The sequence below is a fragment of the Orbicella faveolata genome, unplaced genomic scaffold (assembly GCF_042242905.1).
Source record: "Orbicella faveolata isolate gen_17 unplaced genomic scaffold, um_ofav_v1 contig_36, whole genome shotgun sequence".
Classification (NCBI taxonomy): domain Eukaryota; kingdom Metazoa; phylum Cnidaria; class Anthozoa; order Scleractinia; family Merulinidae; genus Orbicella; species Orbicella faveolata.
The window spans coordinates 7,817,619-7,845,212 of NW_028301565.1; the positions used below are offsets into that span (position 1 = coordinate 7,817,619).

The following is a 27,594-nucleotide window of genomic DNA, read 5'->3' on the forward strand; positions in this document are numbered from 1 at the left end:
AAAAGAGTGATTTTGATTGGTTGCTGGGAATTTAAACCGGAAGGCGCGACGCTAGTGCGATTCGATATGTCAGCGGTCTCAATCTATAGAATTGCAAAATGGCGGACAAAGAAGAGCACCTTTGACAAAGTTCAGTCTAAATATAATGCCAATTTGCTCGCTCTCCCTTTGAAATTACAAGGAAGTGTAAGATGGTAACATCGAATGCGTACAGAAATAGTACTGGGAGAGCAATGCCATGTCTCGCAGCTTGGTTGACAAGGTTATAAGGCTGTGCGAAACTCGAGGATTTTCAGTGGAGTCACGCGTTGAAAGTTCACTTGGAACAACATGTACTTACCAGTTTGGACCGCTTGGTACAGAGTTGCGACGTAACTTGAGACATGCTTGGTGGTTTGATGTGGTCAGATCGAAGGGTAATGTCTATGGTTTTGAAACTACAAGTGAACTCATTATCCAAGCTCCCTATGAAACGTCTACGACTAGCGAGAGAACTGCAGCACGTCTGAGCGAAAATGCTAGCACTCTAACGCAGTTCTTTAGGGTTATTCCTGGAATTAACTTACCTTTTGGGGCTGCATGGAACAGAAAATACTTCAGGAAGCCTGAGAGTGATAATTACATCCTTAGGTATTTGATATTTTGCTGATCGTCGATCATCTGAAAGCTTCTTGATCGGTCAGTGTGAAACGCTGACTACAGACTGCAGATCGGGGTAAAATGCAGACGAGGGTAAACTGCAGACTGCAGACTAGGGGTAAAATGCAGACTGCAGACTACAGACTTTTAACGTATATATAATTTTATATTTATTATCGAGTGCTAACCATAAACAGGGCTATGCAGGGTAATCATAGTGAAAGTCTGCACTCCGGTTAGCCTGAATATCTCTCAGGTTAGCCTGAGTAATGCTCTGGTTAGCTTGTTTACAGTTAGCTCTCAATGATGGAAATGGTAACATGACTAATTAAAAAATCTACAGTCAGCAGTCTGCATTTTACCCTCAGTCTGTATTTTACCCCTGGTCTGCAGTCTGCAGTCTGTGTTTTACACTGACCAGTTTTGAGATAGCTTCATGGCAATTCAGAACTTTCCTTGACATGCATTGGTGCCTGAACCTTGATAAAAGTGTAAGGATCCTTTACATGTTCCCTGTATTAACAGAGTTTGACTGCACTGTAATGTACTGGGGTAATTGGCCCCTTTGTTGTTGTGGCTTAACTTCACAGCTCAAATTGTAACTCGTTTCTCAAAGACCCCAAGCTATACAGTCTGTTGGTCTATTGTTATATAGTTGTTTCAGATCAACCAATAATGTGCAAGAGGCTTTGACTTGTCACCTTATTCTTATACAATGATTGAAAGCTTTTGGTTGACTTTGTAGTCCCTTGCAATGTACAGGTCTTGTGAGAGGGAAGTCATGACCCTTCAGTATTTTTGTGCTGAAAACAAAGTGAATGATTGGACAAATCACTGGAAGAGACAGAGACTTGTGTGGTGGAGAAAATTTGCAAATGTTCGCTCTAATTTCAGTCTTAATGAAGAACAAATGGATCTTGAACCTGGTGTAAACCATCAGACCACTATACAGGTAAGGCATGCTTCACAGTCATAGAGCAGCACTTACATCAAGTCATGCATCATTTATTTCTACTAACTAATAATTTGTTGCTGAGCTACTGCAGAATTTTTTAAGCTTTGCAAAAAGTTGCGTTGCGATGCTAGTCCATCGCAGGGTTACCCCCAGCATTAAATTCGCCAGTACTCATTTATACACCTGGGTAGAGAGAGGCACTGTGAGAGTAAAGTGTCTTGCCCAAGAACACAACACAATGTCCCTGGCCAGGGCTTGAACCCAGACTGCTCACCCCGGAGTTGAGTGCACTAACCAAGAGGCCATTGCACCTCCCATATATAATACATGTACTTGTTATTTATTTGTTTGCTATCATTGCAACGCCAATGTTTATAGGAAAGAAAAATGCAGTTGTTTGTTTTAGGAGACTTTTAATAGATAGGCTGTTTGGGAAATGTAATGGCAATTTGATCAAATTTATTAATTTCAAATTATTATGTCCTTCCCTTCATCTGTGCTTCAAGTTGTTGCTGTTGTTGTTGTTTGCTTCCAAGGAGCAGCAACCAGTTCCCTTTTGTCAGTTTGTTGTCATGAGATTACCTCGGAAGATCATTGTATTTTGTTAATTTTCCATGTTTGGACCTCTTGCAGTATACCTTCCCATGGGGAAAGGAATCAGTTGACTCCATGACTGTCAGCTCTGACCTTCACAAGTACATGACAGATGAAGACTGCAGTGGACTCCCTTTCAACAAGGAATCAATGCCATATGTAATTCAGATCAAAACTGATATAAATACAGGTAATATAAACCTTCATGTAGCTATATAAAAATCTGTGTAACATATGTCTTTTTTTGCTACCGGTATTTGTTATTTGTAATGGTGTCTTACAGACCTGAAGTAAAATTTTCCTTTGGAAAAAAGGAACATTGTGTAGAAGTAGACCAGATTGTTGTAAAACAACTAAGTTGTGTTCTTTAATTCATCCTTGAGGCTGATGCCTACATGTTTTTTTCTAGAGTTTTTGCCATCTTGTGTTCCTTATCAATCAAGTACAACTGATTGTTATTTTAGTAAATTATTGACAGAATCTGAATCAGAGGACAAACCTCATTCAAACCTGTATGATGTTGTGATATACATGTATATTATAGGGTAAAGAGGATAGGATAAATGTTCTTATGTCGTGAGAAGGTTCTTCAAATAAACATGTATCCTATATATATATATATATTTTTAGGATTTCTGGCTTTTTTGATGGATGCATATCAAGACAAGGAGCGATCCGATTCTAGTGGCAATGTAAACCTCTGCACAGTTCTGCACTTACATCCTCAATTGGCTCCTGTCAAAGTTGCGGTTCTTTCTCAACTCCCTCAACAAAATGAGCTTTGTGAGGTTGCACAGCAGTTGTCATCTGAGCTTCGTGAAGCAGGTAGGTGTAGATGTAGTAGTCATGTATGTCTGTCTAACACTAAGCAGGTGTGTGCTTTTGGGAAGGTGCGAGTAGGCAAAGAAATGGGTTATGGTTGTTTTGTCTTGTGACACAATGCAACAATACATTGACTACATTGAGAAAGAACATGATTGAATTAATTAATTAATTCATCTTCAACTAATTTATTTGGTAATGGGTATTCTTTATGAGGGCCTTGTGGGAAGCAAGTGGAAAGAAGTGACGATAAAGGTTAGAAGAACCACATTGTATCATGTGTGTATTATCACATGTAAACAGTAACGATGAAATGTGCTCCTTGAGCTTTATTTGAAAGGTAACTGATGAAAATGTGAGTAGAATTAAGAATTATGTTGGGTACTCTTCTTCAGTCATGTTTGAGTTGAGTCAGATTTGTACCATCACCTGTGGTTTGTATATGTGTTTGGTAAATCATGGTCATTCACTTTGTGTGTATTACATCATTACTATTATTATCTTAGATAGTTTTATCTTACTAAAGATTACAGAACCAGCGTACTTATGAGACGTCTTTATTTCCAGGAATCAGCACGCAGTGTTCTCTACGCGCCAGTGCAGATCAGTGCTATGCTTACCAGGATGAAATTGGAACCCCATATTGCATTACCATGCTGGACTCGACACTCGCCAACGGAATAGTGATGCTCAGAAGCAGAAACACGACTCTTCAGGAATACATGCACGTGTCGGACATTTTAAGCACTGTTAAATCACATCTGGGATAGAGGTGCGCATGTACCTCTTGCGTGTCGTGACCCCACGCTTGATGCCACGCTTGGTCTGTCTAGCAGGCTCCAGTTGTTCAAATATTGGGATCAAAATTTTGTTTTGTTATAGTGTAACTATTCCAAGCAAGTCCACCCAATAAAATGAGTTTGGAAATTGACCAATAGCAAAGCGTTTGAGCTATAAAACGAGAAAAATGGTTGCATAGTTATTGCCTCTCTAGTATGCAACTTGCTAAGATCAAACATGTCTCGGAAATCTATTGTTGACAGCTGAGGTTTTCATTAGTAAGGAAAAGTCAGTCGTCAGTCGTCCTAAAGTCCACCAGCAGTCGACTGGCAGTTTTTTTTTCGCGGAGCTGTTCGTCACAGTTATCAAATGCTGTTGGGTGGAGTCGCATTGACCCACTGGTTAGTAAGGCCAGGCAATGTGAAAACCAGCTTATATTTGTTTGATAACACAGCTTGCAGTATGTCACCCTACATGTAACCCTTCTGAGATGAATGTAGTCCCTGAAAACTTCCATGGATGTAGGATCACTTTCAGATAACTCTCGATCATAAGTAAGGAGCGCCGGAGTTCCCTTCTCCAGCCACCCAAAATAGCTCTCGCGAGGAGCACTAAATCAGGGTTGCCACAGGTCAGGAAATGGTCAGGGGAAAAAAATCTTCAAGGTCAGGGGAAAGTCAGGGAAAATTGAAATAATTTAATACAGCTGACTTACTGGAAGAAACATTTAGGGTCACTGATCTCAACGATATTTCTCTCTAATGAAGAAGGAAAATTTGTTGAAAACTTATCAGTCTTAATGAACAAGTGGAATGGTTGGCTGTAAGTTGAGGCCAGAAGCTATTACTAGGTCTGACATTTTGTATTTAGCCGGGGGGTTACTCTCTTATATGGGCTATATAGGTATGTGCGGCCCCTAAGGGTAGGGTTTTTCAGCTGTTTGGGTCATAAATTGGGTATCGATTATGGCCATTTTGGTTATAAATAGGGTATGGTTTTAGCACTCTAGTCTTGAATTGGGTATGTTTCCTAGAAGAAGCTACCCGGAGGGTGGGGGGTGGGGGGGGGGGGGGGAGTAATTAGGGAAATTTGATTTTTATCAGGGAAAAGTCAGGGGACAGTCAACAAAATTTTGAAAAGTGATGTCTGGCAATCATGTAAATTCAGAAAGTGATGGGGACACAGAAGCCATGGTTGTCATATTATACTAATTAAAAAAAGCAATCAAACAAACAAAATATATCTTCTATAACTGCAGCTGTGTCTCTGCGTATTCCCAAATGAATACGCATTTATTGCCCGTCCTATTCCTCTAACTACTTTGAAATCGGCGAGTATAAAAATTGTGTACCTTTACTTGACAGACTAAACTGCCTTCTTGCTAATCGCTGAACCTTATTATCGCGGGCGCAGATACTAACCCAAGATGGCCGCCGAGAAATGTGACGAGATAGTTAAAAAAATTTCAGTATCATCGGGCCACGATTTAGTGGTGGCTTTACAAGATTTAAGCGCCCTTCTAAACAGCCCATCCTTTGGTCTTCGTGAGTTGGCGCCATACATTCCGGTGCATTTGTTGTTTGGCTGTTTGAGTACGACAAACGAAGAGCAAATCTTGTTGTGCAAAGGGATTTTGAAGAAACTCCTGTCTTTAGAGAAAGCAGACGCGGTTATAACACATTACCATGATTTTGTTATCGAAGGCTTGAATCATCCACAGTTTGAAGTCCGTGAGTTTTGTCTGGGCGAGCTGGAAAGATGCTCCACAAGCATCAACGGCCTGTTAGCACTGCTGGATAACGTGGATATCCTTGTTTATACTGCTCGTGCTCTGAGCGACGAAAACCTCACCTGTGTCAAGCTTGCCACAAACACGCTCATCAACACCGCAAAACACGACTCAGGTCTGGAGATTTTGTTTCAACATCAGATTCAGAGCGAATTTGACGAGCTTCTGACGAAAAAGGATGTCGTTCGTTTCAGGGTTTATGAGTTAATGGTGTCAGTTCAAGCTTTGTCTGAGAGAGCTTTTAAAAGCTGTCGAAACTCTGGAGTTTTGGAGAAGTTGACAAAAGAGCTAGATGGAGATGATATTTTGCTCCGATTGAATTGCATTGAACTTCTAACGCAATTAGCTGATTCAGGAAAGAATGGGCTGATGTTTGTTGAAGAGAGTGGCATAGTAACAAGGCTAAACAACTTGTTGATAAGTGCTGAGACAGACCCTCTGATGTCCCTGATGTTGCCGAGTAAGATTTGTTTTACAGTAAGAATATAATACACAAGCCACGGATTTCTAAATGAACATTGGCAATGGCCAATTTTCTCCTTGAGATGTGCCTGCAGGGAATCATTGTAGTTGTATTCATCAAAACAAATATGCAGTCCAAAATGATGAATACAACTACCATGATTCCCTGCAAGCGTGTCTCATGAAGGGAATTGGCTATTGGACCCTTTTAAGAAATTGTATTTGACGAAACAAGGCTAGTGAACACCACATAGTTTACTGTACATGCAATAATTTATTGAATTTGATTGATCAAGTCCAATTTTTTTAATAATAATCTTAATTATAAAGATGAATTGTAAACAATAGCCTCAAATAGTTTATCTGTTGGCCTTAACACATCTTTATTATAATTTGGCATCTCAGAATTAAGGACACAGACATGCATGCAAGTATTCATAATTTTATGGTTGAAACAAAATTAAAGTTCCTAATTACTACATGACATTTAGAAAAATCTTGCAATAAGTTTTACTTAAGAAATTGGAACTGTGCTGAGAAAGGCAGAGAGAATTGGCAAGTCTGAGCTGATAATGAACTGTGTATAAGGGTAACTTGAGGCAATTTATTTTCTCGTCAGGCATTATCAGATTCTTTGGCTATCTGGCACAATCCAGACCAGCAGAGGTGACCCAACAGTACCCCATCTTCTTGCAGACTGTCTTCTCCTTCCTGACAGCTGCTGATCCAGCCCTTAAATTGATTGCAATACAAACAATTGGTGTTGTGGCACATTCTGAGCAAGGTCTCTGGGTAGTGTTTGATAACAAGGCCCGCAATGATGAGATCATGAAGATCTTATGTAACAATATCAACTCCTCTGAAGCAGATGTAAAGGGCCGATCACTTGAAGCATTGGCATTGATTTTTCACTCAGCTGACATTCCTTCTGAAGATCTGGCAGTGCTCACAAGGTCACTCTTTAGCTCCATGGCATCTAATCCCCTCCAGATCCTGATGGACGTTTCCAAGCAGCCTTTTCAAGATGTTCACTGTGCAGTTTTGAAAGTGTTTAGAAGTCTTGCTAAGTACAAATGGGTGCAGGAGAGCATGACAACTTGTCCAGGTAAAACAAATAAGAACAGCATGTATCATTTCTAGAACAGGTTCTACCTAAGGTGGCCTGGCTGCCTCAGTGTAGGTCTAGAAAAATTTGACAAGAAGTCTTCATTTGCGGTGAAATAGACAATGCCCACAGCTTGGAACTTCAGCAGTAATTTTTAAAAATCCATTCCTTACCTATCCTTATCAGAGAGAGGCAGTTGAGTTCCTTTTTGCTTGGCTCCTAGGCACTTCCCTTGCTCTATAGTAGTAATTCCTTTGCAGTGTTAATTGAGGATGGGATATGTAAATCTGGTTTTATAATTATGATGATTTGCATGTCATGCAAGTATTGCAAGGTCTAGTATGTAGTGACTGGGGAACATTTTGGGGTCAAGGGGAAACAAAACTTACGGTTTCCGGTGGGGCCAGTCATTAAGAATGGCTGACTGTTAGGATCGAGAAACGCCGGTCAACGACCGATTTGGCAAATCGCTCATATTTTGCCCAAAGATACCCTTAGGTGACCTTATTCTAAAAATCATATTATAAGGTTTCAGCGAATTTTTATTTTTCAGAAATTTGCGAAAATTTGAAAGCGCGGTCAAAGTGCGGTTTTTCGTGTAATAAAATGACCGAAATAAGGTGCGAAGACGAAGCGCTGCTTAAGTCTTAAAATAAATTCAATTGACTCCAAACTTCACATAAACGTGGAACAACCACTCTAATTTATTTCTCGTTTTAAACTAATCTCAGATATGTTGATATAGTGGTTTTCCAAACCATTTTAAAAACACCTATGAAGCGTGTGGAAAATAACAGCAAAATATAGGTCATGTTTAACAGCATAAAAAGGCATCTGGTACCTCACTTTCTGATTATTTTACTTTACAGCCTTAAAATATCATTATTAAACATATACCATGCCAAGTCTCATGCTCGAACTCGCAGTATTTCCCTTTGAGAAAAACGAAAATCTATGTCAATGTTTTGGGCGCAAATAACACAATAATTATACAAAAACAAGAGACAAATCAATTTCAATGGCGAAAGTAAAAGGCTATAATTATTTAAAAGGCCGTCATTTTTACTGCTATCAGTAGAAACATAATGTCCACTACATAAAAACTGTTTTTAGACGTTTTCGATCGAAACATTGCGCGTTTACTTTGCTTAATTTCCTGTCCGCCGTCATGTCTAGTTTGTCACCGTGTGTATTTCCTTTATGTAAACAACACTGTGAATGGTTGTCATAACAAACGCAAAGAGATTTTCTGGAACCTCGATGTTTTCGATTCTCTAAAACGCTTTAAGTTCGTTAAGACACAATAATGGGTCAACTTGGAATGCTGTTTAGCATGAAGGACGTTACAGGACTGTAAATTAATCGAGTTGAAATATCTTAAAACAAATCAAAATCGCGCCCTTACGCTAATTGCTAAACAGCCGATCTCCGTTCAAGTCCAAGAAGTCGAGAGGTTAATCCGGTAATGTATTACCGGTACAGCAATAAAATCAAACCGAGGTCATCAACAGTGTAAGTTTAAAAGTGTAGTGGCAAGTTCGAAATAAATTTCGCCTATATAAATTGGAAACAAGAAGTGAAACGGTCTGACCCGAAACAAATAAACTAGATATTAATACGACTAATTTAATCCGAAAACGTTACAGAAAACATACCTAAAAGCCGTCGATTGCCCTCAATACCAATCCACATTGCCTTAAAGAGGCCAAGCTTTCTGCTGTAAGAATAGGAGGCCTTATGAATCTGTTTTTATCGGCAACCATGCTGCGTGGCTGATATTCGAGACTCAGTAAAAGTTGTCACACAACCCTACGAGCAGCCCAGTCACGCTTTCACTGCTCTCGCGCAAATGCTCAACATTTGGCAATTACAAGTTTAAAGTAGTGACAGTAGATTGAAATGCGCTTTTTAAAACTCTCCTATCCAGGAGCAATTATTTCTTGTTCTTGAATTCTATGCTCCTGGATAGGAGAGCTTTAAAAAGCGCATTTCAATCTACTGTCACTACATTAAACTTGTAATTGCCAAATGTTGAACATTTGCGCGAGAGCAGTGAAAGCGTGACTGGGCTGCTCGTGGGGTTGTGTGACAACTTTTACTGAGTCTCGAATATCAGCCACGCAGCATGGTTGCCGATATAATAAAAACAGATTCATGAGGCCCCTTATTCTCACAGCAGAAAGCTTGGCCTCTTTAAGGCAATGTGGAGTGGTATTGAGGGAAATCGACGGAAAACGTGTTTGAGTTGGGAAGTATTACAAATCTGTTTACCGAAACGTTAAATTTTTCCTGTATAACTATCCTTGAAGGCCCCCTTCTATCCTGCTCACAAGAGCACCAGCACTTAACATTTTCTCTGGATTTCTTTTCCGCAGGATTTCTTGAATATCTACTGGATAGGAAAACTGAAACGGACAAAGCCGGCAAAGAACTGAAGTACGAACTTATAGCAGAACTTGTGAGGTCTCCATTCTCCAAGGAAGTGTTTGATAAACCCTTCCATTTACGGCTCCGTGAATATGAACGTGAAGGCCCATTCTATGTCCAAGCACAGGCAGCTGTGGCTTTCGAAGGCGCAGACTAAAACTTTCGCTTTTGTTTTACACTTTGAAGGGGCTTTTTCCGAATTAATTTCGGTTTGATCATTTTTAACGTGGATCATGATACTTCTGACGACTCTTACCAAAAAAAAAAAAAGAAAGAAAAAGAAAATACAAAAACAAAACAACAATAATGAATTTAAAATAACATTGACTCAAACCCTCGCTCTGGAACGACTCTATGCTAGCCCAGGTTGTTCGAAAGGTGGATAACGCTCTCCACTGGATAAATCACTATCTAGTGGAGAGCGTGGTTTGTTTTGTTAACACTTATCCACTGGATAGCGATTTATCCGGTGGATAGCGATATCCACCTTTCGAACAACTGGGACCGAGGTTTTAAAAAAAAACCTTGACGAGATAGAAAGCGATATCAAACAGAGTTATAACAATTTATCAAGAAAAGAGGAATTGCCCAAATTAACGTGCGGCAAGACTTTCTGCAAATCAAGTGATATGAATGTTAGCACGAAATGTTATTATTGAGACCTGTGATTTTTGCCACGCATATTATTTTTCCGCAGGAATTTAGATTAAGTTAATCCAATGAGAGTCTACCTTGCTAGTCAGCGCAGCAGGCGGATAGCTAGTCATGTAATCCTTTAAAGCTTTAGTCGATTATAGTTTTCCTGAAAGCATCCAATCTTTCAGCTAAGCTGTTCTGCTCTTTAGCTTTGCGCAAAGTTCATTCTCACATTACTTTAAGTATTGGCAAAATTAGGGAAAATGTGTTTATACTGTGTGCATTTGCTCCTTGGTGCGTATGATTTACAAGTTATGAGTATTTAATAGGGCCGTTTAAAACTGTGTTGATAACCTACATAAATTATGGTATGCTTTCAATCACTTGCATTCTTATTTTCGTTAAGAGCATGTTTAATGCAAACAAATAAAAGTTAAACTTGTTATGAGGTTAATGGTAACGTGTTGTTTGGAATTACTGTCATTCATTGGTTCATGCCGGGAAATAGAAATCGAAAGCTTAGACCGACCAGTTACCTGAAAAAGACCACAAATGAATTTCCTCATTGTAAAGGCCTGAACGTGGCACTGTGTGGCGTAACATGTTGCGCGGATTTTTCCACTCTGTTGCAAAAGATCAAAGAAAAGAGTACTGCACCTCTCTGGTCGTGGAGAGAACCCTTGCTTTCGTTTGTTTTCTCGTTACGCACAAACTGAACGGATAACCTGAAAAACACTTTCAGACTCGTCTGGTTAGGTGATATTTAATAGCAAAAACAAAACAAACAAACAAACAAAACAAAAAAATTACCTAAATCTGTGTTCGCACAAGAGAGGGCATCCTCACTGGGTTCACCAAGAGAGCATGATCTAGATCATTCTCTCTTGGTTCACATAAGTCACACAAGACAGGTTCACGTAACATTTCTACCAAAAAAGCAAATGTAGTTACGATTACAAAACTGCTGTGATGTCCACGTCCTTTTTGGTGATGCATTCGCAAACTGTCCCCTAGGAGTCCCTCAGTCCAAATCTGTAGATTTGGAGGTTTGAGATCAACCTCGTTCTCAGGACTTTTCACTCCCAGTCTCTAAGGAAAAAGCCCTGGTACCAAGATTGGTTTGAGCTTAGCCACGAGTAAACAACTGACACTTCAGCCCGGTATAGAGGGTCTCAATCGGGTGGTGGCTTTCACGGCTAATGGTTAATTTATTTTCCTTACGGTGGAAAGAAATCCAAGAAATTAATTACCAATGCTTTAAAAAGTTAAAAATTAACTTTTATTGTTTAGAAAAGTTAAAAATTCATTTTGACTACTGTAAAACATTCCTGGGTAGAAAAATGCTAGCCTCTCTCTAATTGTGCGATTTTAAAGAACCATTTCTTTTCAAATAATTCAACTACGTTTCTAGCGGAAAGTTCAATCATTAATTACATAGATTTACGACAAGATCAGCTCTGTAATACTAAGAATTTTGTGTTGAATCCTGGAATTTTCTCACAAATCATTGGAACAGGTGATTTGCATGATGGCGTCGTTTAACTAAAAGTATCAGAATCCTTTACGATTTCTTTTTCTCCTGCCAATTGGCGCAATTGTCATTTAAACTCCAGTGTGGTTCAAAAATAGGGATAGTAGAGGAAAAAAGAAGTGAATTCTGGTAGTTGTAGCCAAATGTAGCCTGCGTTGCAGCCGAACTTGTCACAAAATGCCCGGTATGGAGCGTATGCACATGACGTCATGGCAGCCATATTGGTGTTCCGAAACAATGAAACGGCGGCCATGTTTGTGTACCAAACCAATCCTGTGGGAGTTCAACTCTTTTCTTATGTTAACACTTTCTTTTGTTCTAAAATTTGCATGGCTGCTGGACACGTGAGTGAATACGCTCTATAGATTGTCTGCGACGCAGGCTAAGTCAAATGACGACATCGTGCAAGTGTGCTATCTGCAACTATTTTAGAATATTTCACTCTTCTACGTACAATTAAAAGGAACAATCTTCACATAAATAAAAGTCATAATCAGTGAAAATTATGCTAATTAACTCCAGCTAATATATAATTGTTGACAAGCAATTCAGGATTCAAAGGGTACATAATGCAATCCCCAAGATATATTGATTCCAGTGTATGCTACTATACTATCCACTCGAAAGTGGCTTTACAGATTCCGCTAACTGGATGTTCTACGTACCATTTGTTCTATTTATCATCTGTTCTATGTACCATTTTTTCTTTTTATCATTTGTTCTATGTCTCATCTGTTCTATGTATCATCTGTGCTATTTATTATCTGATCTACGTACCATTTGTTCAATTTATCATTTGCTCTATGTATCATCTGTTCATGATGTATCATCTGTTCTCTGTATCATTTGTTCTATTTATCACCTGTTCTATTCATCATCTGTTGAGTCCTTGTCGTCCTATGGCATGATGGTAAAAGTCGTAGTGTCTTTGTTATATTTGCTGTGCTCTGAGCAAACCCAAATAGCTCCAATCCCTTCACGAGGTTCCTGTCGTAACCCGCCAAAGTCGTCTATGGTTTTAAACTCGGATAGAAGTTTACGTAAATACTCGTAGCTTTCACCTCCCACTCGATACCCACGATCCGGACCAGATAACGTGCTGAGGTCCTTAAGTTGTCGAATGGAGTCTGACACTTCTTGCATGCTCTTGAGAAATCCATCCATCTGTGTATACAACAGTTTAGATCGGGTTCAGTTGGGTCATGGGAGCATTGTTTGATAATCCACTGATATAAACGCCTGTGAACAGGCTCTCTAGTCGAGGATAGGGCGAAGAGAAAGCGGGGAGAAAGAGGAGATCATAAGAGAGAGAGAGAGAGGGGGGGGGGGGGGGGGGAGAGCCAGTTCTTCCAGCCGTGGTCAGAATCTTCCAGCCAGAGCCTGTTCGCAGGCTCAGCTACTGACATAAACATGTCGTAAAACAAGGAGTTAGACGTTTAATAGTAAGTAATTAATCTGGTAAGAGCTATAGTTTGTGACATGATGAGCAGAGGAAAATAGTGAGGCTAAAATTATACACTTACTTTAAAGGTCGCGAATTTTAGTTAGTTTAGGAAAATGTGAATATGAGAGCCATTGTCAGGCACCTCTTTTCCTTCCCGTTACAAAAACGAAAAACCCACTTTCTTTTCCTTTTTTGGTATTAACTGACTGCAACCCACGGTACCTAAGTATCGACCTCCATTCCGTGTATGTCCTCTGCCTTTCATTTTTTTAAAGACTCGTTTCACGCAGAGGCCGCCGTATGGAGGGAGCGGCGGAAGAAATTCAATCTCACGGGTTACCAATATTATCTTCGGTGTAAACTGATGGCATTACAAACCTCTTTGAAGATATTCTTCCATGGAACGGTGCAAAGCATGGTTCCACTCAGGCCAACCGTACCAAGTATGTTGTTCAGAGTTCCCTCAACGTCAAAAAGGCCTAAGCCTCTGGCGAAGTTAGCCCCAGTCGAAAATGAAATAAGAAACTAAAACAAGTTATCATCCCAATTAGCATCAACATTAGTCTTAAGTTCAGCAAACTTAGAAATAACCCCTAAAGGAATTGATTGAACTGCTAAACACATTGAAATTTGCGAACTGGTCAGTGAGCGTCAGTAATTCAGAGATTTATTCCACATCACTGCGTAGAACTTACCACTACTTCCCTGCCCCAAACAACCTCTTGTAAACTGTCGAGCGCATCGATATTTGCTTATTTGTCCCTAGGCCTCCAACAAAAGACTCAATCCACAGTCTTTGTGTTTATTCGAACTAATTATATTAGTGAATTAGGGCTATCGCTCGAAATTAATATTTGATTATAAACAAACTATCTTGTCGGCCTTAGGCAGTATATTTGTTGAACCTCGTTGTCTCGAACTCAAATTACTTTCTATATATGGATATGCTTTACTCTGTTTTTCTTTTTTCTTTTTAATAGTTTAATTGTTTTTACCTGCAAGGCAAACCGCAACAGTTCAACGCTTTCCTTGATTAGGCCTTCAGCTGCATTGGTCTCCAGCATGTAGCCTTTGTGCTTGCTGTGGTCAAGAAAGTGTACCCCAGTCCCATCTCCATTTCCCTCACAGAGTAGAAACAGCCTATACTTTGGCTGACCATACGTCAAAAGCATTTTGATAGCGTTGGTATTAAAAACAGAAGATCTCTGCAACTCTGGTAAAAGACAGACGGTCCTTGGAACGTCGCACTAAGAGAGGCAATGTAAAAGTGCGGAAAAAATGGTTAAGAACAACAATCTTTTCGTTAAAAAATAATTTTAACATTTTGACACAATCGCATTTTAGAGAAGTAACACCTGCGACTCGTCTTTCAGGTCTCATATTACACCAATTTCGTTCCCAGAGCCCACGTGTCTTTTGGTCAGCGCCAAGACACGGAGCTCAGGAATAATCAATTTCCAGACTCCAAGATTTTAGGAGTTCCGGTTTCACGGCGCATGCGTGCCACGGTTTAAAACATGGCAATCTCGTTCCCAGAGCCCACGTGTCTTTTGGTTGGCGCTGACCAAAAGACACGTGGGCTCTGGGAATGAGATTGATATTACACAAGCTTTAATTCTCTGATGTTTGAAAGTCGTTCAGTAACATTTCTTGACTGTTTTTATCATCATTTCAGGCAAATATAAATAGTATGCATCAATCAAATGTTGCTTGGAAGGGTGTAAAACTCAGTGGCATGTTGGTCAGTATTATATGATTTTTTCTAGGACTGACGACTTGCCTTTGTCCCTCATGAGTTTATTTTTACGATATTCTTCTCAAAATGTCAGAAGAATAAAGCAAATCATATTCAAATTTAGGATGCTGCCTTGATCGAAAAACTAACAGTGATATTGAAAACTTTTAACTTACATTTTTTAAGTCCATGAAAACCTTGGTCATATCTTCAAACATTGCTTTGATTCCCTTTAGCAGCGTCTCGTCCCCATCACCAAAGTATCGCACCAGGGGTCGTAACAGCATGTCAGTTGAGGTGGAAATGTCCGCTCTGGGGTATGGGCCACTTGGGGCTTGGAAATGTAACGTAAAATCAAATGAAAGAGCCAAAACAGCTGGGATTGAAAGCCGAGTAAATAATTAAAATCGCCCTGTCTTTGTCCTAGGCCTATCCATAGTGAATCTAGCCTGCGAGCAGGCTCACGCTGGAGCACAAGCGCGCGCAGCGTAGCCGCGAGCGCGAAATCGAGCGGAGAAGCCGCGAGACGAGAAAGTGCCTCTTCAACAGACTCCTTCCCGCCGGATCGCTTTGCTCTTCGCCGCTCCCGCGTGTGACTCAAAGGTGAGCCTGCTGGCAGGCTATAGTGAATCATGCCACCAATGTCAAGAGTTTTCTTTAGTGACGTTCGTAATACTTCCTCAGCCACAGTGAAGCGTTAAGTTTCATAAGTTTCTAGATGTTTCCAAAGGTTAATTTTTAAAGTATGTCTTGCCATTCAAGCAGAACAAATTTGCGCTATTAAATAATTCATTTTGCTCGAGGACTGGGACTAGTCCCAAGAGGATACGGGACCTTCAATACGCCGATTGGCGTGTTTAAGATGAAAAAATTGGGTACACGACTCCAAGTTAACCTTAACAAGTCTGCGAAGAACACAAACATTACAGGAGAAGAGCTGACCAGAATTGTAAGTTGTCGAATTGCTCAATTGATGGTAAAGATATATCAACATGTTTAGTCAGGACTATTTTTTCTTTTTGTACCATCGTAGTTTGACTTTGTTTTCAACATAAGTACAAATATAAGGCTCTTCCTTCATGATCCTCTGTCAATGCCTGCCCTTCAATTTCTTCACTTCGACCATACGTTTGAAACAGTAAGTGACAATGATTGTTTTTTTTTTACGAAGATATAAAAACAACTCATACACAAACCTGTAGACTTTTCTTCAGTACAAACCTGGATGTTGTAACCTGTGGTAAGGATGCCAGACTAACTCTTCGATCGGCCGAGTATCTTTGAAACCATTCAACAAGTCATCAACTGACAACCTCTTTCTATGACATCTTCCACACTCACGTTCGGTCTTGCCTTGTGCTGCTGCCTCTTGTACAACGGACAAATCAACATAGTCCTGCCTACACGAGCTGCAAGATACCTTTACACTGATCTCGTACGAGCTTCCAAATTTGGCAAAGCATCTTTGGAGGAAACCCACTGCTGTTTCTGCACCTGTTCTGCATATATCTTGGCTTCCTGCCCGCACAATGACCCTTACCTGTGTCATAGTTTTGTTGATCATGTAAGGTCCACAGTCAACACGGCAGTCAATGATCGCTGTAGATGACCAAAAAGTATTTTCCAAGGGTTACACGTCTGTATTCCTGCACAACGTTCGCAACGAGACTTTGGAAGATGGAATGGATGTGATAGGGCGGCGCTGTGAGCACCAAATGCCTGTAGATTGTATGATTTGACTCGTCAACCAAGGGCCAATTCTCCTTTGCTATCAGAGGGAGATAAGGAATGATGTCGATTGTACGCTTGTCCATCCTCTCGACGGCCACACGCTTTTCAATCAACAAGTTGACAATGTGCTGCTTTGTGGAATCTGTGACCGTGGAAAGCATAGTACGATAGTGTTTTAAAAATAAGTGTAATAGCAATATTTTATTAAGGACGCTCGCGCGAAAATTTTCCAGTCGATAGATTTTTTTTAAATTTTTACTGCGGTCAGAAAATGAGTTACTGTTGTCAGAAATGCAAAAAAATTGGGGGGTCACCGACTTCGTTTCAGAGATAACACGTGTGGAAAACTACTCTAATTTTGAAATTTGGCGCACGTAGTTCAGCATGGTGTACAGGGGTTTACAGTTAAAAATATCGGAGGTGAGTCAACGGAGGCAAACGATCTTGGTGATGTTTTGTAGAAGTGGGTCTGTTGCGTAAATAATTCCAAATGTTACCAATGTTTTCACAAAACTTAACCCTTCAAGAGGCATTTAAAACTGTCGCACAGATAAACGAAGAGCTAAAAAGAACGGAATTCGATGGTGCATTTTGCAAAAATTCAAACTTTTAGTCGATAGATTTTCTTCATTTTTTCGCTAAACGTAGAAAATCGGTAGAGAAAATGATTCATCAAAAGAAAAATAGGGTTCACCGACCTTCCAAGATAGTCAAATCCAGGAAAAGCTACAGCAATGGCCTTCTGCTCTATCATTGTTCATTTTATTACTTAGCGCGCGCGCTCATGCATGACGTGGCGTGTGAATTTGCGTGCGCAGTAAGGATGCGCAGAAACAATTAGCGCGAACGTCCTTAAAAACTCGTCATTCCATTGGTTATTTTTTTTAGAGGATCTAAAACCGCACTGTAAAGACTTCACTTATAGCGAGAAATATTCTAACTTAACATATAAACACATCTAGGTGTCACTAAAACTTCTTTACTTCCTCCATGCATATGTTAAGTTCAAACTAAAACATAATTTAAGAAACATAAACGTGGCATACCAGATCCACAAAGGATCGCAACTTTCAATCCTACCTAACGTGTTCCTGTCTAGTGCTCCAAAGTGACTGAATCTGGCTACTTCAGTTAGGTGCCTTGCCAACCAGAGTGGTTGAAGAACGAAGAAGAAAGAGTCTCCTCCTAATCTCAGACCCATTCCGGTCAACTCAAGGTATTCGGCAGCTTTCTTGCTGAGAAAGTCCCTCTGGATTCCGCACTCACTGGCGATGCACTTGAAGGTGGAATGATCAAGAACCTCAATGCCGCTCCTCTTCATTTCAAGAACCTTTGAAGCCAGACTTTCTAGTCGATACCACACAAGACTTTGGTAGTAGTTTGTTTCGCTTACCACCAACAGTACTTCGTCCAATAGTTTGCCAGGTTCTGAAGCAAAAGTGGTCCCAACAAAGATGGATCGCTGCATCATTGGATTTACGTTTTGGAATGGTTTCAGATCAATTTCATTGGCGTGTGTTTTACTTATATTTACACCTAAGAGAATTACATTGGCAGAAGGAGCTTGCAGTGACAGCAGGTACAGCCAGAAGTTGAGGTTTTCCTCGGAAAGATTTCCACAAAAGACATCCCATACGTAGATATAGATTCCTCCGTCGGTGATCGAGGATAACATCAGGGCTTCCTGAGTAACAAGGTCGGCGGTAAGGCTGGGTACTCCCCATAACTCAACTCTCGAGTCTGCAGCATCGATGGCCTTCTGCAGAACACCACCCACTGCTTTCATGCACTCAATGTCGGAGCCAATCAGAGATAACTTACTCCTTTTGGTAAAAACACCTTTCTCTGCATTCACTTTGAATGGGCTTCCAAGCACGTTCTTTCCATTTCGAGTTATGGAAACTCTGAAGGAACCTTCGGAACAGAAAACCAGGGATGCAACGTACGTCCCATCGCCTTTCTGTGACTGTTTGATATTACCTTTAGAGTGGACTTCTTTCGAGTCCTGGAAGTCAACTGCTTCAGCTCGAAACTCTTGTACACAAAAAAAGAAAATACTGGTATGAGTTGTAGACACAAAACTGTTTGCAGTGCTTTGGGTTCATAGCGGTTCATAGCTCTTACCGTACAAGAACTACTGCCAGTGTTTCCATCTCTCTGCAGAATTTTGACCTCGAATGGCCTACCGACTACGGCAAGGTGATGCTGTACGATTCCAGTATCGCCCGTAAATTCTACTTTGTACTCTGCTGGAGAAGGGCCACGGTCTTCCTTTCGCTGAAGAGTTACAGTATCAAAGGGTTCTGTTGAAGTAGTGATGCTCGATTGTTTTCTTCTGGCCTTCTCTCCCTTTGGCAAATCTAGCTGACCCCAAAAGAACACCTGGAAGATAGGTATAGGGCACATTATATATGTGTTATTGACCAAGTGTGAGATCAAGATGGCTGGATATTGGCCAAGTTCTTTTTTTTGCGTGTTTATGGACCGAGATGGAGTCGAGGTCCATAAACTCGCAAAAAAAGAACAAGGCCAATATCCAGCCATCTTGACCGAACAAGCTTGGTCAATAAAGGATTTATTATATGGCTTTCGGGGAAATTTTTCTTGCGGGACGCGGTGGGTAGTCCCTAGCGGGCAAGATAGCTCCATCTTGCCCGCTCGGGTAGCCAATCACAGCAAAGGATTTGATTCATCTTTCCCGCTCACGGAGCTAGCCATATCATAAATTTGATTACGACATACATAACAATGGCACGCAGCAATGAGTAATCCACGATCCACTTGGATTTCAGAGAAACGCCTTTTTGGTCTTCAGAGTTGCATTACACCTAAAATACAGTGTAAGAATACGGAACAAGTCCATTAAGAAACTCGCTAGGACGGCAACTTTAATCAATCAAGCTAGAACACATTCTAACACATTCATTCGCATAAAATACCCTCTTTGTTTTTCTAATTTTATAGAAAATTCGCCTCTTTTCTCTTTGTTTCAGCTTGTCTTGTACGGAAATAACACGACGCATGTTTAATCAGAGAGTTTGACACAAGTGTTCGTCCAGTGCCGTCAAACAGAAAAAAAACTAAGACTAGGAAAAATACACACTCACCTTTCCATTTTCTGTGAGAACGGCAGTGCTTGCCCAGCCACAACATACAGCTTGTGCCCTGTGGAAATCTGTTAACGGCACTATCTTGAACGTCTGGGTAGTTTGAAAAGTGCCAAGTCCCAACTGGCCTGATCGTCCATCTCCACATGTGTAAAGTATTCCGTTGTCTGATAAAGCAGCCAGGTGGCTCGCCCCACAAGCAATTTGCACGATGATTTCATTGTCCAATTCTTTGTGATGAACGACATCTCCGCCTTTCATGGGGGACCAACTGTACAAATCGCCAATGTTAGAGCAAAAGACAAACGTACTGAGACTAGCCTCGATTGCCGTTACACTTGCACAAACGTTTACCGCAGCGAACTCTACAGTGGGTAAGTGTCCTATGTCTGATTCATTCAGCTTGGAGAACAAAGCATGTGTGAGGTCTGTAGGCGTCTTCTTTCCCTGCGGGTTTAGTGACAAAAGTTTCAACAACCACCGCCAGATGTTCACATAATAGGCTTTGCCTTGTTGATCCATGCTGACCAAAACGGATCCCACAGAACAAAGAGTAGTCAAGTTTGACTTGTTACAGCGAATCTGCAGTGTGCGATCCTCCATAGTCTGGCAATCAGACTCAGGTGTGATTCCAGCGCAAAATAACAGATTGCTGGCGTTGGTCAGAGCCACAACGAGCTCGATATATGAATCTCCCGATGGCACATAACACGTGGTGACATCCTTGATGCTCAAATCTTGATCAGTGGCATCTGTGATGGCACTGCTTTTTACGTCAAGGGGTATCGGATCTTCCAACTTTGATCCATAGTAGCACTTTCCCCACAGCATTACATCCCCATCAGTAGTTAAAATCATCGTGTAGTCTTCCTTGCAGACCAGTTCTTCGGCTCTAAGCATAAAAGTTGTCACAACATAAAAGAAGCATTTATCAGTCACAATTTGATTCTAAAAAGATTTTTAGCCAATTAACTCTGACCAAGTGGCAGGTTAAATCCAGTTTCCTCTAAGTCACACAATGTTCTAAGGTGCGGTTATAGTAAATCATAAAGAAACAATCAGCTATTAACACGAAAAACAAAATTGACGCCGACTTGTGGACGGGAGGGTGTGGGAACCAAAGCAGTGTAATTATGTTGTCATTATAGCGTCAATGTCTTTTGTGTTTAGTAACGGGATGGGAACTTCATGAACAGCCTAAACAGTGGCGGCTTCGAATGTTTTCTTAAAGGTCTTTAATCCTCAATATTCGGTTTTCCTTAATTTAAAGCAACAATGAAACATTAGACAAAGTCCTACGGACCTGATTTCATTTCCTGTTGAGTTCTTTCCGAGACAGACCTTACGCGGCACATCACTGTCTCCAGACGGAGTAAAGTAACCGAGCTGTCCAAAAGCATTGTTACCACACGTGTACACTTCCCCTTGCACAGTCAGAAAACCGCTGTGTTTCCCGCCAGCTGACACTTGCTTCACAAACGTACTAGTGGAATATAATGCGTTGATACAGCGTGGGACATACAAATTTTGGCGATGACCCAGCCCCAGTCGACCATGCGTACCCCGTCCCCACGCATACGGGATTCCCGTGTACCACCCCAACCAATTAGCCATGCACACAGAGTGATGTGTGCCACAAGCCACCGATGTCACGCGCACATTGTCGATTTGACTCACTTTTGTGGGAACTGTGAACTTTGTTAGAGCTTCGTTTGCACACTCCTGTCCCCACTGGTACAGCACACCGCTGTTCGTTAGTGCCACCGCATGGTAACCTCCTGCAGCAATTGATTGGATGTTCCAAAGTGATTCAATCTGAAAATTTGTGATAAAGGTAACTAGTAACTACAAAACGTTCCATTCTAGTGGTATCCCCTGGCGAACAAAACTGAACTGTCCCTTAGAAACACTTTTTCACATAGATTATTTTTTAAGTGTACAGGAGATGCCAGCTGGCATTGCTTCTGATGAACAAAGTGATAGTTTCATTTTTAAGTGGTAACTCAGGTTTACATTGTTCCTCTTAATTAGCTTTTTGCCAGTAACTCAAGGGGGCCATTATGTAAGCTTTTGGGCTACCAATATAGTTAATGCCTACCCTCGTTTGCTACAAAAACATACCGACATGAGTTATGTCGGAGTGAAATGCTCTTTATCGAGCAACGTTATTGGACATTTGTATGGTTTTCTCATGGTGGATGTAGAAGTAAGATCTGTGAGCAACTGACGTTCTTGCTAATGGATTTATGAAAAATCAAATATTTGAAATACGGAGAAAGATGTAAAGACATGAATGATCATCGCAGTTATGCACTCAACTTGAGCAGCCATGAAAATAAAACTGACGTTTTTGCACGGAACAGGCAATTCTAGTGTTTGCTGAGTTCGGTAAAGGCATCAAATAGATATAAAAAAATTGAAATGACACGGTAGAACGAAGAGAAAGACGAAAAAATATGATCTTTTTTCATTAATGAGCCTTCCTGTAGTCTCCTTCGCAACCGTTATTTGGGTCGCCACGCAACGTTTCTTCCCCAGCGCGGGAGAAGCGTTGCGTGACGACGCTAATAGGGAGCTTAAGAAAACCACGACGGCAACGGCAACGGCAACGCCGCTAAACAGAAGGTTTAATGAGGAGAACGATGGGAGTGCATGTGCGTTATAATTCTTGGTACATTTCTTTGCAATCCTCTGCAAAACAACAACGTGAAATGATCAAATTCTGCGTTGTCTGGAGAACCTGAACCACAACGACTAATTTTTATATTTGTATTTCCAATTTATCGATGTGTCCTAGATTCAGTTTCGTGATAGCTTTGACAGTGATAAACATAGTAAATGACTTGAGAGTACCGCGAGATTTGTAGGTAAAATATAAAATCATTTTTTAATCGACGTTGTCCTCGGCATCGCCGTCGTGGTTTCTTAAGCTCCCTAATAATGGCTGCGAAGGAGACTAGCCTTCCGCGGAAAAGCTTGCATTTTTAATTCCAAAGTAACCTACCAACGATGGCAAAGGTCTGTCTGTTTCGTCTCCATGACCCAACTTTCCCAAAGCGCCTGATCCGCAAGAATAGACCTGCCCTTCATTTGTCAATATCAACGTGAACTCTGCGCCACAGCATACCTCTTTCACTTGACAATTTATGGATGTTACAGGTGTTGGAGAAGGGGGATCAAAATTTGAAATCAAGTGCTCCTCAAGGCCAAGTACACCATCTTCTCCACGGCCCCAAGTTGAAACGCCTTTGTTGTCGTCGTTAACAACAGCTGCATGACCAGAAGACATACTCATACATGTCACACTTCCAGAAATTGGTACGGGTTTGAAACGAAAATTATTCTCAATAACTCTTTTCTCCGAGAAATTTGTCTTACTCATTTTGCAAAAAACCGAGTTCAAGCCAACTTCTGACGGGGTATCGTCTTCTGATTGAAGCAGCATGTAGAAAATGCCATGTTCCCTTTCTTGGCCCAACTTGTCTCCTAAAATAGAAAGAGAAGGTAGATATAACATATCTAGATTAGAAGAAGTATGTAGCGTATTATATGTCCTTCTTAACCTCGTTGAAAATTCATGAAGTTTAATCATATGGAAATCATAACAGTCAAAACAGTGACCGTGGTTTGGTAATACGATACAACTAGCATAGCATTTGATTATTTATTTTCAAGTTCTCTCCATATGGTTTTAGTTTCGATCGTGGTGATATATTTTAAAAAGCCACTGTGTTTCATCACATTTCCGAGCACCTCGAATTTCGTACAAAATACAATGAGTCCACTGCGTGTCGCATTTTTAAATCTCTTTTCAGTAGTTTGAATGCGATGAGACACTGTTTCGTTTTTGGTAAGTGACAATTTGGAACTGAGGAACAAGTCGAAACAAGGAGAGGTACACTAAATGAATTTACCTGAAAGGCTACTGACGGGAGGTACGTTGTTAACCGATTACTTACTTTACCTAGCATTTTCTTGCATGAAAAGCCGATTTATGTGGCCAAATGTAATTTAGACGTACCAGAAATTCCAGATATAATGCATGGCTTGATGAGCAAATAACTTGCTCTTGCTCATAAAAACAACACTTCTACGACAATAAGTCTTGACAGGAGCCATAATCGGGGACTCCGTCCCCGATTATGGCTCCTGGACGTACTTAAAATGAAGACAATGCAGGCAGCGGTCTTCACCATGGCGGCTCACCTCCGCTGCGGGGCGCCCAGTGAGTGATAGGGCTTGACCTTTGTACAGTTCTCGTTTCCGTGACACATTCTGCAATCAGTTGTGTTCTCGCCTTTGCTAGCTTTCTTGTTGTTCTGCCACTCCCTTCCCCTCCCCTCATGGTAAGCATCAATTCATTTCCACTGTATTTTCATGCAGTGTGACGGTGCCAGATGGTGGTTACCGCTCACAGGGTTGCCAGGGATACCCTGGCGCTCGACTCCTCTGCTCTCAGTCCCACCACCCTTCCAGGCACCAATCCCCAACCTCATCTATTGTTGATGAGTTTAATTGTTAATAAAACTGCTAATGAACTGGGTGTGTATCAAGCGAAAAACCACATGCGTTTCGTTTGATAATAAAGCGTTAATTCTCTGAGAGGATTGGACTCTTCTATGAGTTACACTTGCTCAGTGTAAAGTAGAACGGTGGCCTTCCCTCAAGTCAATCTATGCCTAATGCACGTAGGTTCCATGGCTCCTACATGAAATTGTCCCAGTCTCTGTATCGATCATGCATTCGTGCACAAAAAACTTATTAACTTACGCGAAGTGAAGAGTAGCTTTTTGACACGTCTGAATTCGGTCTTTGTGGGTTGTCTTCTAATTGTGGTACCATACTTAATAACACCCTCTAAGTTTTCATGCTGCCATGTGCTAGGCTTTGAATTTGCCATCACGCAGGACCAGAGTTTGCTTGACGTGTTTACAGATGTCATTGTGCCTTCTAACTTCAGCACTGCCTCTTTTGATCTAAAACATAAGAAAATGAAACAAAAGGGAAAGGAACCGTTGCAAAAAACGTTGTTATACCGTTCTGTTACCATTAAAAGACGAAATTTTTTAATAAAGGCAACTGAGATTTGGAAGGACCCATAAGGTGCTAAACACTCTGCAGCCGATCATTTACCTTTTTTTAAAAAAAAAAAATTGGCCAAATTTTACTAGGGACGAATTATCAGTCTCAGACGAATTAGCTGCCTAAGAAGGGTAATTCATTTGCCTGGACGGATAAATTGTCTCGGTATAAATGCGGTGCTAAGACGAAATTCACCTGCGTCTAATTCATCCGTCAACACGTCTTGAAGATGAAAAGCCGAAAACGAATTTGGACACATAATTCGTCTAAACACCAGATTCATACCTAGACCTAGAGTCCTCTAATATAAATTTGGTGTAAGATAATTCATCTCTAATGTAAATTCGGCCATTAAGGTGGTGTTTTTACCGTCCTGTGGACCAGGTGCCCCATTTGAAGACTTTATTCTCTCCTGTCATAGTGACACACTGATGGGACAACACAAGGTGTGAAATCTCTTCTTCTTCAGTGTTCAGTAGGACTGGATCAGGGTACCTCAGAAAAGCTCCCTTTCCAAAGAACATATCATCCAACAGGTATGTATCGAGACTTGTGATAGGACCATCTAGAGAATCGCCACTTTTTGGTGCAACCTCTGCATCAAGCAATGAGCTAGGAAAATCAGTATTGGCCATTCTAGCAATTCTGGTTAACAACTCATGAGTGTTAAATGATTTGGCTGTTGAAGTGATCCACACCTCTGCTCCAATTTCTTCTGCAAAAGATGTTGCCTCCATTTGCAATGTGGTATTGTGCTGTGCATCTGTCTTTGTGCCAACAACAAACTTTGCAACCTTAGATACATCACCTGTAAACTCATGGATGAAAGCATGATACCAGTGACTAAGACTTTTGAAGCTTGAAAGTTCGTCAAGAGCAAAGACAAAGACAACACAATGAAGTTGCCTCAAGTAGAGATTGACAAGAGAGGTATGTTCTGGCCTTCCAGATGTGTCAGTAATAAGGAGCCTACATCTGTCTGTCAAATCAAAGTTTGTTACCCAGGCCCCTGCAGTTGGTTCATACTCTTTTGGAAGTTCCCATGATTCTTGGCCATTTTTAAGGGATCTTATCAGTGAAGTCTTACCAACTCTTGCATCCCCAAGAAGAACCACTTTAAACCATTGAGCTAAGGTGCAATGTGGGCTGTCGCCTGTGAGAAGGCATTTACAAAAATAAGTACAGGTAATTGTATCAATGTGAGTGAAATATAGGATTTATACACCAAGCAATATTTGAAAAATATCATTAAGGAAATATCATGAGTAGTGTTAAAGTCCTTTAATAATAGCTGAAGCCTCCATCCCATATGATTACTCATTTATTATATGACTGAGAAAATAACAAATGCTCAAGATCTAATTTGCACTGCAGTGCAAATTAAAAATTAATGATAAATTGGCCTGCTCTCAGCCAATCACAATGGAGTAATTTTCTCAATCATTTCATAAGGTACAATTTTTAATGACATTTGTGGTCTGAAATTGGGAAAGACTGTTGGAAACTGCTTAAGCAGCAAGCTCCCTGCCCCCTGAAAGTCAAAAGTCATGGGAAGTCACCCATCCCCTAAAAGGAATGGTAAATTTATCAAGCCTTTTAATAGATTGAATATCTGTGAAATGTGAATTACCCTAAGTTTCTGATACTTGCACTAAGTTTCTGATAAGTTTCTGATAAGCTATTTTATTTGTTTATTATCTAAAAACGATAATAGTGCAATATCGTTGCACTTTGGAAATACACTATAGGGTGTGTGCATTGTCACGCAATAAAAAATAAAATAAAAAACCATTCACTGGATAAAGTCAAGAAATTCTAGACAATAAATAAAGAAGATAGTTCTCCAAGTTTAAAGTGTGTGCGTTGTCCAAAAGTTGAGATATTTGTCGAAATGTTCCGCGCAAAATTATAGAGCCTAGTATGGAGCCGCCATGTTGGAGGACCTCCTTAGTCCTCTAATATGGCGGCCGGAAAATAGTGTAAACATCTGGAGCTTACTTTGGGACAACTGATTATCTGAACCGAACCAAAAAAAATATTTACACAAGCACTTTTCCTAATACATGCACTTTAACTCCTACAATGGCTAAAAATCACGAGATAAGTGTATATTTTTCGACAAACGCGATCTTAGCTTCCGCACCGCTGCGGAATTTGTGCTGATTTCCAAACGAACGACGCTATTGAGCTGGAAAGTTGTACGCAGATATGAATTTAGTACCTCTTATGCCTGATGAGGAGCAAACCTTTAGGGGCACTTTAGTTTTGGATTTGAGAATTTCTTGACGTCACCTGAACACGCGTGTGATTGAATCTCGGGAGCGGAAGCTATAACCTTGGAGTATATTTAATTTCTCGCCGATTATCGTTATTTTCAGCTGTCACATATTAACCTAAAATTTTATGGAGATAAAAGAAAGTGAATCAGATACTTTTCAATGTAAGTTGGCGCCACATCAGACACTGGTCTTACCCGTACAACTCCCTACAGCTGCTGCAGACTGGACAGACATCCCAGACATGGAAGGCTCGAAACACTGATTTCAAAACAATTGATGCAACCAAGGAAGTGTGATCACCAGTGCTTTTGTGTGGACAAATAGAATTAACTTCTCCACTACATTCTGCAGGCCTTGTGAAGACAAAAGTCACGTACACCCATCAGGGGGTAATACCCGGACAGCCTGATGGCCGAGTTGTGTAAGGTTTCAGTGCAGCAGATGATTCGTGTAGTCGTACATGAAGCAATCTTTTG

General features: G+C 40.7%; 2 protein-coding genes and 1 pseudogene across 4 annotated transcripts; 2 read left to right on the plus strand and 1 right to left on the minus strand.

The window, feature by feature from the left end:
• Nucleotides 1–81: 81 nt before the first annotated feature.
• Nucleotides 82–3,941, plus strand: LOC110048987 (DNA polymerase subunit gamma-2, mitochondrial-like). 2 transcript variants are annotated; one of them, XM_089274767.1, is made up of 5 exons: nucleotides 82–630; nucleotides 1,402–1,591; nucleotides 2,228–2,378; nucleotides 2,819–3,013; nucleotides 3,578–3,941. In XM_089274767.1, exons 1-5 carry the CDS (start codon nucleotides 239–241, stop codon nucleotides 3,778–3,780), a joined length of 1,131 nt encoding a protein of 376 aa, XP_089130893.1. In that variant the 5' UTR covers nucleotides 82–238; the 3' UTR covers nucleotides 3,781–3,941. The 2 variants fall into 2 exon arrangements, with proteins under 2 accessions (XP_089130893.1, XP_089130894.1); XM_089274768.1 differs by having other exon boundaries at nucleotides 1,534–1,591.
• A 933-nt stretch (nucleotides 3,942–4,874) lies between these two features.
• On the plus strand, nucleotides 4,875–10,669 carry LOC110049025 (26S proteasome non-ATPase regulatory subunit 5-like). Its single transcript, XM_020754793.2, has 3 exons — nucleotides 4,875–6,039; nucleotides 6,661–7,146; nucleotides 9,522–10,669. Exons 1-3 carry the CDS (start codon nucleotides 5,217–5,219, stop codon nucleotides 9,728–9,730), a joined length of 1,518 nt encoding a protein of 505 aa, XP_020610452.2. The 5' UTR covers nucleotides 4,875–5,216; the 3' UTR covers nucleotides 9,731–10,669.
• Nucleotides 10,670–10,956: 287 nt separating this feature from the next.
• On the minus strand, nucleotides 10,957–27,567 carry LOC110049003 (uncharacterized; annotated as a pseudogene). Its single transcript, XR_016202384.1, has 13 exons — nucleotides 27,313–27,567; nucleotides 25,209–25,992; nucleotides 24,528–24,733; nucleotides 22,762–23,243; nucleotides 21,061–21,572; nucleotides 19,758–20,649; nucleotides 18,775–19,032; nucleotides 17,731–18,682; nucleotides 16,141–16,792; nucleotides 15,096–15,253; nucleotides 14,180–14,431; nucleotides 13,563–13,709; nucleotides 10,957–12,904 (listed from the first exon to the last, which is right to left on the minus strand). The product of XR_016202384.1 is annotated as an uncharacterized LOC110049003 (transcript).
• Nucleotides 27,568–27,594: the final 27 nt, after the last annotated feature.

Bases quoted from the DNA above. Each gene is read 5' to 3' on its own strand.
- LOC110048987 (XM_089274767.1), top strand. From the start codon at position 239: ATGTCTCGCAGCTTGGTTGACAAGGTTATAAGGCTGTGCGAAACTCGA. The intron at 2,379-2,818 runs GTAATATAAACC...ATATATTTTTAG, and splicing joins CAAAACTGATATAAATACAG to GATTTCTGGCTTTTTTGATG. The intron at 3,014-3,577 runs GTAGGTGTAGAT...CTTTATTTCCAG, and splicing joins ATCTGAGCTTCGTGAAGCAG to GAATCAGCACGCAGTGTTCT.
- LOC110049025 (XM_020754793.2), top strand. From the start codon at position 5,217: ATGGCCGCCGAGAAATGTGACGAGATAGTTAAAAAAATTTCAGTATCA. The intron at 6,040-6,660 runs GTAAGATTTGTT...TTTTCTCGTCAG, and splicing joins GATGTCCCTGATGTTGCCGA to GCATTATCAGATTCTTTGGC. The intron at 7,147-9,521 runs GTAAAACAAATA...TCTTTTCCGCAG, and splicing joins GAGCATGACAACTTGTCCAG to GATTTCTTGAATATCTACTG.